This window comes from Coregonus lavaretus, assembly GCF_964263955.1.
Source record: "Coregonus lavaretus genome assembly, chromosome: 4".
Classification (NCBI taxonomy): Eukaryota; Metazoa; Chordata; class Actinopteri; order Salmoniformes; family Salmonidae; genus Coregonus; species Coregonus lavaretus.
In genome coordinates, this window is record NC_139991.1 from 62,050,269 (window position 1) to 62,064,058 (window position 13,790).

The window sequence follows — 13,790 nt, forward strand, 5'->3', positions numbered from 1 at the left end:
ACCCTACAGTAGCAGTGCCCTCTAATGGCATTGCAATATTACTGCAGCATGCACTTCACCATTTCAAAATAGTGTCTGTAGTGTTCTCCTCTAACACACAAAACCCAGTCAGTCACTCATTCACGGACAGAAGTCAGTCAGGACATACTGGCCCCTTCCACATCCATCTGCTGACCTTTGGGGTAAGGTGGATTATTGGTAAATCCACAGGAACAAAACCTTGCTTAGCCATGTCTGCATTTCCTTTGTGAGGCCTTGATGCTGGAAATGGTTTTGCCGATAGGGGACTAACCCCCATTCTAACTTCAGCGAGGTAAGCGAGTATGGCTGCATCAATATAGAGTGGTTTAACCAGCACTGGTATGTAAGACTCAGAGCAAGCAAACAAAACTGGCTCTGACAATTGTACCAAGTCACTCCCCTCAGACTGGGCCTGTTTGACATCTTGTCCATCAGTTATTATAGAAAAACGTTTAGTCAGTCACTATGTTCAATGTGTGTGTGTGTGTGTGTCTATAAACCAGAGCTCAGTACAGTATCCAATATAAACAGTGACCTGACTGCTTTAATGTGTGTTACCCAACAGTCCCTGCTTTCACCAGGCCCGGGTCCGTCTGGTACCTGAACAGCTGGACCTTTCTTCTCTGTGCTCTGTGTACCCAGTGGGACAGGTTTAATGTGGACGCACAGCTTCCTCTCTGGATCTAAGAGCCAGGGATAACTGGCTAAAGATGCATAAACACAACAAGATACAGTATACATAGAATGCCAGCGGTAGTGCATGCTCCTAATCTCCTCTTTTCATGTAAGGCAAAAAAACAGTATGGATAGGGTATGTGAATGTGGAAATAGATTAAATATTTGTCTTTTAATAAACATTCTCTTTTTTTAAATATGAACTGTAAAAGCTCCCGCCCCACCATAACATTCAGACATGTACATGGTACAATGTATATATATCACCTCAAGGAAGAAGGAACTTATTTTTGTGCCATCATGTATTACAAAAATGTTATCCTTAGAATACAAATCTCAAACCGTGCTCAAGAATCCCTCTCAAAATGCAGTGCAATCAACTTTTCACTTCACAGTGAAACGTTAAACAGGGATGCTGTGTCAGCTTGAAAGAAACCAGATAGGAAAAAGGAATGTGATTTAATCTATCCTTAATCTGAGGTTTTAGGAATACAATGCAATATAAATAATTTTAACGTAACTAATACCTTGAATCAACACTGAATATTATTATTTCTCTTTCAGGACTGACATACTGACAATAAACGTTACAGAGGTCATGTCAAGCTCGGAATTTCAATGGCAACAACAGGACCTGTATAAAACAGAGCTATAACAACTCTGAGTCTGAGTCAATATCAATGTCATGGTGGGAGGAGCTAAACATTTAGCATCTGTGGATCAAGTTCAAAAGCAAGAGTTTGAACTTTGAACCACTCAATCCAATCCAAAGCTTGCTGGTTCCCAGCCAATCCCTGTTGCCTTACTCTCCAGTTGACCAATAGATTGGAGATTCACATCCAATAAGATCACAAGTCATTGGGGATATGCTCCCTGATTGGTCAGTCGTCAGGAACGGCCTCGTCCATCCACTTCAAATAGGGCAGGCTCCCGTCCTCCACTGGGAAACTAAGCACCTCTGGAGTCTCATAGGGATGCACAGACCTGGGGGTGGAGGGAAGCAACAACACAGACATTATGTAGCAGGTTGCTAAGTTAGCATTGATACTGCCTTCCTGAGACCTGAAGTATTGTTGCCCCAGACACAACTGCATGGGAGCATTTCTAAAAAAACAAATGAAACTTACTTGACATAGTCTATGAGCCTCTGGATCCTCGAGGTCCTCGTCTTCACCAACTAAAATGCAGAAAGGTCCGAGCTATTACTCTGGAAAGTTGGTTTCAACTCACAGTGTAAAACTGAACGACCGGCCAGAGACTTGAAAGCATAGCTCTACCAAATAACTTTACCATCAGAATTTCCGTCGCATCTTGAATCTCCCCTTTCCAGTAATACCTATGGGACAAAAATAAAAACATTTGGGACATTCACAGTAGTAAACTGTACATGGGTTGTTCCATGAAATGAGTGCCTTTGATATTTTAGGTAGAAACTGTGCACAAATATTGAATTTGTGCATCCTCTGTGACTTCTAGGAAGATTTTAACCCACTTAACCGCAACATTTATCCAAGTTTACACCATCATTGTAGTTATTTTGTTGCTTTGACAAAGTCATTTCTGAAGATTATTATTAATTTCATGTGATTAGTAATTCATTTTAAGGTAAAAAATAAAATAAAATAAAAACCATGTCCCTTATTTTAAGGTCAACCCTATTACCCTGAAACTATTCCTTTTTTTAAATTTATTTTTACCAAAAGACACATTGTACATCTAATAGTAAAATCATAGTGTAAAAGCAGGTGAACTGGTTCTACTCTTTTTGGCCATTTTCTGGTGTTTTGTGGTGAAAAAATGAGTATGTCAATTATAACACATTAACTCTATTGCCCATAGATAGACAGGCTAGAAATGTTTAAACAATTTAATTTAATTACCACTCCCTGTTACACACAACAAGCTTCCATTCCCCCTGTCACAAGGGGATTTATGAATGATATAAGACAATGTCATCAACCCTGTTACGGTCAACCCTGTTACTTTATTTGGCACTTAATAGGCACTTACTATAGTATTTACATGGGAAAACATGGTTTTTATTAAGTTGAACGTGTGCTTTTTATGACAGAATGATAAAACTAGGTGAAATAAAAAGTATTTTTCACCAATTTACACTACTCAAAAGGCACCTAATTGGTGGAACGACCCACATACACATTTTTTACATTTAGCAGACGCTCTTATCCAGAGCGACTTACAGTTAGTGAATACATATTTTTTTAAATACTGGCCCCCCGTGGGAATCGAACCCACAACCCTGGCATTGCACACGCCATGCTCTATCAACTGAGCTACATCCCTGCCGGCCATTCCCTCCCCTACCCTGGACGACGCTGGGCCAATTGTGCGCCGCCCATGAGTCTCCCGGTCGCGGCCGGCTGCGACAGAGCCTGGATTCGAACCAGGATCTATAGTGGCACAGTTAGCACTGCGATGCAGTGCCTTAGACCACTGCGCCACTCAGGAGTCAGATGTAGTAAACAGATGTAGTAAACAGTATACTTCTGTGTAGTGTGATAGGCTAACTAATGCTCTTCAATTATATAATAGTTTTTCTCCAACATTCATCTCTACCAGGAAGTTAGTCTCAAGCCAAGCAGGCCTATCAGTGACAGACACATACACTTTGATTGACAGCTGGCCAATATTCACAGTTTCTTTACAGTGCCAAAGTCACACAATGGCCTGCTAATGTGAGGGTTTGGCACCTGTTTCTGGCCTGGTGGCTGTTGCTGTATCTTACATATTTCTTTGTCTTAGGTCATGAAAAAGAACGTGTGTTGTTTCTTGTATGCTTGTCAATGGTTAACCAGCTACTCAACAAGGTGCTACTGGATTTGCACCTTCAGGAAACAGAACAGCAGCGACCTGCTACGAAAATAGTTACTTATCAATCAGTTGAATGCTGAGTTAAAGGAGGAGTTTCAAAACAGTAGGCTGCTAGGCTCCAGAAGCTGTGAGGAGTCAATTAAGGCTCTTAGCATTCAAATTACTGTTGGTCCGTTTTACAAGTTTTCCATTACCCTTTGACGAGGTCTCCTTTGTGTTTTTGCACCAACTTTCCTTATCTGACTCTCACCTTCTTTTGTTGACTCAATAACAATGTGATTATGCATTTACAGGCTTACACACTTTAGAGAGAAACTTTCCCACTCTCTTACTAGTGGTGAGAAACATTTACATTCAGACAACTAAACCAAAACAGTTTCCCCCTTGGGGTCCCGAGGACCGAGTTTGGAAAACCCTGGGTTAGTGGTTAGATTTAGAGTTAGGGTTAGGGTTATGGGTTAAGGTTATGGTTAGGGTTAGGTGTGTGTGTGTGTGTGTGTGTGTGTGTGTGTGTGTGTGTGTGTGTGTGTGTGTGTGTGTGTGTGTGTGTGTGTGTGTGTGTGTGTGTGTGTGTGTGTGTGTGTGTGTGTGTGTGTGTGTGTGTGTGTGTGTGTGTGTGTGTGTATCCCATGTGGCTCAATTGGTAGAGTATGGTGCTTGCAATGCAAGGGTTGTAGGTTAGCTTCCCACGGGGCAACCAGTATGAAAAATGTATGCACTCACTACTATAAGTCGCTCTGTATAAGAGCAACTGCTAAAAATTAAATATGTGTGTTTGTGTGAGCCAGACTGGCACTGGCAGTACTTACATGGTGGAGGTCCTGGGCAGAATATTGATGCATGCTGCCATCCTCCTCTCCATAATGGCTCTGTGGGGAGAGGGGGAAGGGAGGAGAGGAGAGATACAGCAACAATTATGATATCATACGGTTATTTTGCAGATGTGTTGTTTTTTTAAAGCATATTTGGCCTATTTAGTATATGGCCCATACGGGAATCAAACTCACTAGCTCAACCAGGGCCGTGCACAGACCTTTCAGGGGACAGGTGCTCAAACTGTAAAAATTCGTATCTTGAAATTCACAACACACCAACTGCTTCTGTAGCGAAAATGTTAACATGTTTGAGAATAGGCCTCTTTATTTCTGCAACAGCACATTCACTCATCACAAATTGTATACAAGCTAGTTACTATGCCTCCTAAAGACATGATTGACATCGGGAAAAGATGGTGAGCTATCAGTTGATCATTCATATTGATGATTGATGTAAATCTGCTAGTTAGCTAGCTCATTTTGTTTTTATAATTGTGATTTTTCTTCAAAGCTCTTAAATAATGACTTCATAATTTACACTGAACAACATCCAACAATTTCAAAGATTTTACTGAGTTACAGTTCATATAAGGAAATCAGTCAGTTGAGATAAATAAATGAGTGTCACGATCGTCATAAACAGTGGACCAAGGCGCAGCGTGATAGGCGTACATCTTTTAATTGAGTACTTTATACACTACAACAAAACGATATGTGAAGTCTAAGGTTCACCAAAACAAACCTACACAGAACAAGATCCCACAAATAGCTATGCCAAACAGGCTGCCTAAGTATGGTTCCCAATCAGAGACAACGAGAATCAGCTGCCTCTGATTGGGAACCACCCTGGCCAACATAGATCTACATGATCTAGAACATAACATAGAAAATACAACATAGACAATCCACACCCTGGCTCAACATATAAGAGTCCCCAGAGCCAGGGCGTGACAATGAGGCCCTAATCTATAGATTTCACATGACTGGGAATACAGATATGCATCGTTGGTCAGAGATACCTTTAAAAAAAGAAGGTAGGGGCGTGGATAAGAAAACCAGTCAGTATCTGGTGTGACCACCATTTGCCTCATGCAACGTGACACATCTACTTCGCATACAGTTGATCAGGATGTTGATTGTGGCCTGTGGAATGTTGTCCTAGTCCTCTTCGATGGTTGTGCGAAGTTGCTGGATATTGGCGGGAACTGGAACATGCTGCCATACACGTCGAACCAGAGCATCCCAAACATGCTCAATGGGTGACATGTCTGGTGAGTATGCAGGCCATGCAAAAACTGGGACATTTTCAGCTTCCAGGAATTGTGTACAGATCCTTGTGACATGGGGCTGTGCATTATCATGCTGAAACATGAGGTGATGGCGGCGGATGAATGGCATGACAGTGGGCCTCAGGGTCTCGCCACGGTATCTCTGTGCATTCAAATTCCCATTGATAAAATGCAATTGTGTTTGTTGTCTGTAGCTTATGCCTGCCCATACCATAACCCCACCGTCACCATGGGGCAGTCTGTTCACAACGTTAACATCAGCAAACCGCTCGCCCACACGATGACATACACGCTGTCTGCAATCTTCCCGGTACAGTTGAAACCGAGATTCATCTGTGAAGAGCACACTTCTCCAGCGTGCCAGTGGACATCAAACATAAGCATTTGCCCACTGAAGCCGGATACAAAGCCGAACTGCATTCAGGTCAAGACCCTGGTGAGGATGACGAGCACGCAGATGAGCTTCCCTGAGTCGGTTTCTGACAGTTTGTGCAGAAATTATTCGGTTGTGTAAACCCAATTTCATCAGCTGTCCGGGTGGCTGGTCTCAGATGATCCCGCAGGTGAAGAAGCCGGCTGTGGAGGTCCTGGGCTGGCGTGGTTACACGTGGTATGAGGTTGTGAGGTTGGTTGGATGTATTGCCAAATTCTCTAAAATGATGTTGGAGGCAGCTTATGGTAAAGATATTAACATTAAATTATCTGGCAACAGCTCTGGTGGACATTCCTGCATTCAGCATTCCAATTGCAAGCGCCCTCAAAACTTAAGACATGCACATTTTAGATTGACCTTTTATTGTCCCTCAGCAGAAGGTGCACCTGTGTAATGATCATGCTGTTTAATCAGCTTCTTGATATGCCACACCTATCAGGTGGATGGATTATCTTGGCAAAGGAGAAATACTCACTAACAGGGATGTAAACAAATTTGTACACAAAATCTGAGAGAAATAAGCTTTTTGTGGGTATGGACAATTTCAGGGATCTTTTACTTCAGCTGATGAAACATGGGACCAACACTTTACATGTTGTGTTTATATTTTTGTTTAGTATAATATTGCTAATCTTCTAAGTCAAGGCTATTGCCTTTTGTGGATATTTTAGTATATGGTGGTTAGCTAGGGTCTAGACTACCTGTGTTGCTGCTCAATATCCTCATTTTGAAAACAATTGAGAACATTTCCTCAATACTACTACTTTAAACTGTGAGGATGGATGGGGGTGAAGAACATTTACATTTTGGCGCAGCTCGTTTGAAAGCTACGAAGCGTTCTCTCCAGGCAAGGCCATGGTAAACAGAGAACAGCTCATCTATAGTACATGCACTACAGACCAGGGTTGGGCTCAATTCGATGCAGTCAATTCAGGAAGTAAACTGAAATTCCAACAGAAATCTAATGAAATGTATTTGTCACATGAGCCGAATACAACAGGTATAGATCTTATCGTGAAATGCTTAACTAGCATAACTAGTGTATTTCAACACCAATAAACCCACCCGTTTAAAAATGAATTTACTAAATGTCAATCTAGCAAACCAGGCAACTAAAAGCAACTTTCTAAACAATGTTTTGGTTAGGGTCTAGCTTGTTAGCTAGCTAGCTAATGTTAAGTTAGCTGTCTAGCCAGTTCAAATAATGACCATATCATATAGCTGACAACGTCTTCACTTTAGCTAATTTGTCTTCATTTTTACAGGAAAATAAACATACAACAAGATCATTATTTACAAGTTATTGGCGAGCTAATTACAGAAAATAGCTTATGGTTGTGAGTGTGACAAAATAAAAGCAAGGCATTCTACCTGAGAATTTTAGAACTTGGACACTGTCTCATTGGCCTAACGTTATATCCTAATTTGACTTTGCTGCTGGTTATGTTTTTCACATTACCGTCTCTAGTAAACACATACTATATCAAATAAAATCAAAGTTTATTTGTCAAATACACAGGATACATAAGGTGTAGTGAAATGGTTACTTGCATAGTGGAGTCTTTTGTTTAGACATGTAGCTAGCTAAACAATTAACTATAATCCCAACTCATAACGTTACTACCCTGAATCTGCAAGTAGCTAATCAACCAGGAAAGGACTACCTACACATACTGACCAGTTCATGTTATAGACAGAAGCACGCTACTTGGCAGACCAATCTGAACTCATCTCTCGGCATGTTCAGCCCATCCATTATCTCAGCCAATCATGGCCAGCGGGAAAGTTCCTGTCTTTTTCGGTGGCTAAACCAACTAGGCTCGTTTATTCATATTTACAGATGACATACAAGTTTGTTATTAAGGCACATTAAAGTTCACGTGTTCCAGAAGGCATTTCTGACAAAAAACGAATTTAGATTTAAAAAACTAGTTTATGTTCAAATGCCTCTCCTGTGAAGTAGTGACACGCGACATACACCTAGTTTCCTGAAATGAGTCCCTTTTAGGGGCATCTATTTTTAATGACTTCTCAATTAACAGAAAAAGAGAAGCTATTTATGTCAATCGTGCACATACACGAACACACACACACATACACATGTAAATAGTGGCTTGGGGGTAGGGAGTGAAATAATTGTATTCTATTTTATTATCATCATTTATTTTTATCTCGGGGGGGGACTGGTTGAGGGGCAGTTCTCGGGAAACTGCAGGGGGGATCTTGGAGGGCTGGTGGCCTGGCGGTTGGGAGCTTGGGCCGGTGGCTGATAGGTCGCTGGTTCGGGTCCCCGTTTTTTGACCTTGTGGGAGATCTGTCGACGTGCCCTTGAGCAGGACGTTGACCCTGGTTGCTTCTTTGGGTCGCTCTGGATGGGAGTTAGATGACTGAATGTAATGTAAATGTTGAGCGGCTTCACTGCAAGTAAATTGTATGTTTTAATATTCAATCCCAAAAAATATATATAATACTTTTTAAAAGTTAAAGAATAGGATTAAATCAAATCAAATCAAATCAATCTTCTGCTATGAGAGATGGGTTTATTTACAGAGCAATTCAGTTGAGCATTTCCTGTTGAAATATCATAATGTAAAGTGTGACCTAGGTCATTCTGAATTTTGGAATGAAGCCCGCATACTGTTTTCTCAACCATGTGAGACCAATTTGAGACCTCTTATGGGATAGACCTTTTCACACAGCCTCATCATTATTAGTTTCACAATTTATCACTTACTTTTCTACAGTCCAGCCAACTATGTAATGGGTGGGTGTGTGGGCTCCCTGCCTGTGCCATTAAACCCCTACAACTCATCCAGAATGCCGCAGCCCGTCTGGTGTTCAACCTTCCCAAGTTCTCTCACGTCACCCCGCTCCTCCGCACACTCCACTGGCTTCCAGTTGAAGCTCGCATCTGCTACAAGACCAAGGTGCTTGCCTACGGAGCTGTGAGGGGAACGGCACCTCCGTACCTTCAGGCTCTGATCAGTCCCTACACCCAAACGAGGGCATTGCGTTCATCCACCTCTGGCCTGCTGGCTCCCCTACCTCTGCGGAAGCACAGTTCCCGCTCAGCCCAGTCAAAACTGTTCGCTGCTCTGGCACCCCAATGGTGGAACAAGCTCCTTCACGACGCCAGGACAGCGGAGTCACTCACCACCTTCCGGAGACATTTGAAACCCCACCTCTTTAAGGAATACCTGGGATAGCATAAAGTAATCATTCTACCCCCCACCCCCCCCAAAAAAACAAAAAAAACATTGTAAAGTGGTTATCTCACTGGCTATAAGGTGAATGCACCAATTTGTAAGTCGCTCTGGATAAGAGCGTCTGCTAAATGACGTAAATGTAAATGTAATGTTTGTTTCAATCTGGTAATGTAAAAACATTATTTGAACTAATCTCACTTCTGCAGAAAGTGTCTCACTGCCCTCACGTTTGACCATTTCCTTATTTCTTTCCTCTGAAATTGTATAATTGTTAAAGAGAGATATCCTCTTTTTAATAAGTGTCTGGTGAGTGGCAGAATGAGTCAGACATGTTATTGTAGCTTAGCTGAGAGTGTCTGCTTGAGAAAAATTGTTGTTCTGATACTCTCACTCTGAAAGTTTTAAAGATGCGCTATGCAGAAATCACTCCGCCATTTCCTGGTTGCTAAAATTCTAATAGTTCGCCTAATTTCAGTTTATGTGACAAAACAAGCAAGCATAGTGTAGAGAATCATTGTACCATCTAAACCGCTGTGAAATATATTTTCCATAACCAAAAATATTGAATTTTCAGCTGTTTGACGCTGGTGTACAAAAGTAAAAACCGCAAAAACTAAACTTAAGAATGAGAAGCATAGCGGTAGCGCACATTGAACAGATCTACCACTTGAAAGATTTGCTTTCAATGAGAATGACAGATCTATAACAAACATTTCTGTGTGAATTTGGTCGGGTCGCCCAAAAAGTGACATATTGCAGCTTTAAATATATATTTATAAGCTTTATATTAATTCCAGTTTGTCTACAAATTAATCATTGATATGTTGGATTCACATCTCTATCTCGACCAAAACTCAAAGTTAAAGAATAGGACTAAATCAAATCAAATCAAACTTCTGCTATGAGAGATGGGTTTATTTACATGCACTTTATATGAAGTTTGATTTTACTTAGTCCTATCCTTTAACTTGAAGATATGAATCCAACATAATAATTATTAACTTGTAGATTACATTTCAAATCAACCAAAGCTTGAAACCCTTGGCCTATATGTATTGTCTATTTTTTGTTGAATCCTGGGTTGAACCGAAAGAATAGCTGTTGATGACTTTGCATAAACTATCTAGGCCTAAATAATGTAATTGATGATATATGATTCAGAAAGTATGGTTACATTTCATTTGCTCTGTTAAACCTACTCTTTGAAATGACTTCGATAGCAACAGTGAATTCTATTACATTTTTAAGTGGAGAATTCTGGATAATCATTCTCACGATAGCACATTCCTGTATACTTATGCTAAAATGTTTATTCTATTCTGTTGAGCCATTTACTTTATGTTTGTATTCTTATATTTTATAATGTATTATTGTTGTTGCATTTTCGAGAAGGAACCTGCAAGGAAGCATTTCGTTGAGATTGTGTATACAATGAGTATCCCGTACATACGACTAATAAAACTTGAAAGTGAAATATTCGTACTAGTCAAATATCAAAGCATTCGGGATAATGTGTAGAATTGTTCCACATTCATGCAATGAGTTCTGGGATATTAGAATCTTCTTGTTTTAACCTCTGCTATCTTCAACCTAGCTCATTCTCAGGAAATTCTCTAACCCTAACCCTAACTCTACCTCATGAAAAGATGATATACTGTATGATTGATCCTGTTTCACACAGTCGAAGTTTACTTTTTTTCCCTGCTCAAACTAATGCATTCAAGGGTTTTCCCCTCATTTTGTTTGGGTGCATGATGTTGTTAAACACAACAATCACATTGATTAGCCTAGAAGCATTTGACCACTGATTCAATGTATAGTTTGTGTGTGGTGTAGTATTGTGTAGTTACAGTGTAGTATCGTGTAGTTACAGTGTGATAATGGTAGGCTGTAATGTAGCCTACCTGCCGATGTCCTTGGCTGTCTGTTCGTTGGGGCAGTTGATGAGGAGAACAGAGTGGTGTCCAGGTATGTAGCTCCCTGAGATGGAAGAATGGAGCTTTACACCCAGGGACCTCAGCATGGGATACATAGACATGGTCAACATCATTCCCTGGAGAAGAGGGAGGAGGAGGAACAGCAACACAGTTCATTTTAATATCCCAATCGCAAGATGTCACCCACCTTGTGATTTTTATTTATTTATTTAATCAGGCAAGTCAATTAAGAACAAATTATTATTTACAATGACGACCTGGAAAAGGCAAAAGGCCTCCTGTGGGGACGGAGGCAGGGATTAAAAAATTAAAAAATTCGAACAAAATGGACAACACAGACAGAAGACACTGGCAACAGCACAAATACAACAGCAAATAAACAGTGGATGTTTGTGTGAAGTAAAACAACATGCTTCCTTACATAAGGCAACGCAAACTCGTGACATCTGGTGACAACAAGAAACAACTACGTCTCAACAATCTGTTAATCTATTTGTCCTTTGAACTCCTCCAGGGACACCAGGTTCCTTTAGTTTTAGGTAATTCCAAGACCATGGGGCTGAGTAATGATAGGACCTTTTTCCATGCTCAGTTCTAATTTTCGGGACCGTTAGCATAAAACAAGATTGAGATCTAAGCATGTATGAGTTTTCATTTCGAGCTAGAAGAGAGGATAGATAAAATGGCAGTTTTCCCAAAATGGCCTTATAAGGAACAATGTACTGAAGGTATTCCTCTTATGCCACATAATAAGTGTAATGCTTTCACATATCACTCCAGGTAGTACAAATTGTCCTCAAAGACAGATCTAGGATCAGATACCATATCTTTGACCCTGCATCAGCGGTTAGGCTATTGGGCAATATCCCACAATCACATCTCTGAGTTGAGGTCACTTCAGGGCAAGTTGTAGAAGGAGTCAGGACATGGTCCCTGATGGTCATTCATTGGTCAGTGAACAATACCAGGTATTATCCCTGCTGTCCCATCAGAATGCTGGAATGCTGTGTCCGGGCTTCATTTTGGTGACTCTCTCTGTTCTCTATCCTCTTATTATTGCGCTGCCACAGCTGAATGGCTAGTTGGAACAGACAGTGGCCAATTTATAATTCTCTCTCTCTCGCTGCAGCCTCTCTCTGTCTCTCTGCAAGCAGCATGGCATGAGATGGAGTGATTGGCATTTCACTCAATAACAAAGTGACCCCTCCCCCCAAAAACATCTGTCAATAATTGTTTTGTACAAGAGAAGCATTTCACTTCAATAAAATGAATCTGTGACTATTTGGTGAGGGTTGTCCGCTATATATTTTATTGTTATAGGTAACTGATCTTATATAGCCATTTGTGAATTATTGCAACAAAACTGCATTCCAAAACATTATTAATTTGCCATCTGGATACATTTATATAATTGTATTCAACAAAATAATGGACTTACCATACAGATCACGAACAATCCCGAACGACAGAGAGTTTGAGCTAGGGACTGCTTGTGATAGCGTGGGGACAGCCAGTCCATTTTACTGCCAGCAACAAATGTCATTCCGACCAAGAGTTATTCAGACTGTCAGGCCCGGGTTGGAGAGGGAGAGAACAGATGGCGCCTTGTGCGCTCAACTTGACCTGGAGAGGGTGGAGAGGTTCTCTAAGCAGCTATGCGCATATACCCTCACCAATAAAGTTCTCGCTTCATAGTCCGGTGGCCATTTCTTCTGAATAATAGTCTATTTTTAATGTGCTAAATCTGCAACGGTTAACTTTTCTGCTGGTGAAGCCACATTTCTGCACAGTGACAGGTAGGTCGGATAGGATAGATATAGACAGATATATGCGCTTTTCATTGGATGTTTGACACTTCCTGATACACCAGTGTCCAACCAAACACTGGCATTGAACATAGGGCGCTACCCCCGAACCCTGTCCATAAGCGGCTTTCGCTCCCTAATAAACATAAGTGCTTTTCACTGGATGCGAGGTAGAGGCTAGAGGGGTAGGCCTATGTTGTGTGCAGATTAAAAATATAAACGGTTTTATTTTAGTGGGTGAAGTAATACTGTAAGCGGGGGATCTTTTTGCCCACGATGCAGATGGCTAAATCAGTCTGCTAATACAGGACTACTAAAGGCCTAGTGCACTACTTTTGTGAAAAATTATTATTCTGACTTTACAGGGGGTGCTGCAGCACCCTCAGCACCCCTACTTCCCGCGGCTATGCCCGCTCATTTTAAAGGAACAATTTAGTAGATCTGCCTAAATATATAGGCCTAGGCCTATGATAAGACATTTCCATTAACCTGTCCAGAAAACGACATCAGAACATCAACAACACAACCATGGTTGAGTTTATTGAAAAGGCAATTTATCATTATAAAATAGAAAACATTTTATGATAAGAAATTACATGCCCTAAAAATATTGCTATACAGTAACTCACCTGTTGCATCATTTTAACAAAGAGAGTCACACACAGAGAATACATAGATGTTAATTTGAGGAACTTTTCAGACAATACTGTTGTTCCTTTATTCATCAAGACAATACTGGTTTTGTCCCAAATGGCACCCTATTCCCTATGGGCCTTT

At 40.9% G+C, this 13,790-nt stretch overlaps 1 protein-coding gene across 1 annotated transcript; it reads right to left on the reverse strand.

The window, feature by feature from the left end:
• Window positions 1-1,577: 1,577 nt before the first annotated feature.
• LOC311127262 (protein CutA homolog) lies at window positions 1,578-12,751 on the reverse strand (the record flags this gene model as incomplete). The annotated part of the gene is made up of 6 exons (XM_084159065.1): window positions 1,578-1,680; window positions 1,824-1,873; window positions 1,987-2,032; window positions 4,338-4,397; window positions 11,176-11,324; window positions 12,647-12,751. The coding sequence occupies 6 exons, from the start codon at window positions 12,749-12,751 to the stop codon at window positions 1,578-1,580; spliced, it is 513 nt and encodes a 170-aa protein (XP_084015191.1).
• Between the last annotated feature and the right edge of the window lie 1,039 nt (window positions 12,752-13,790).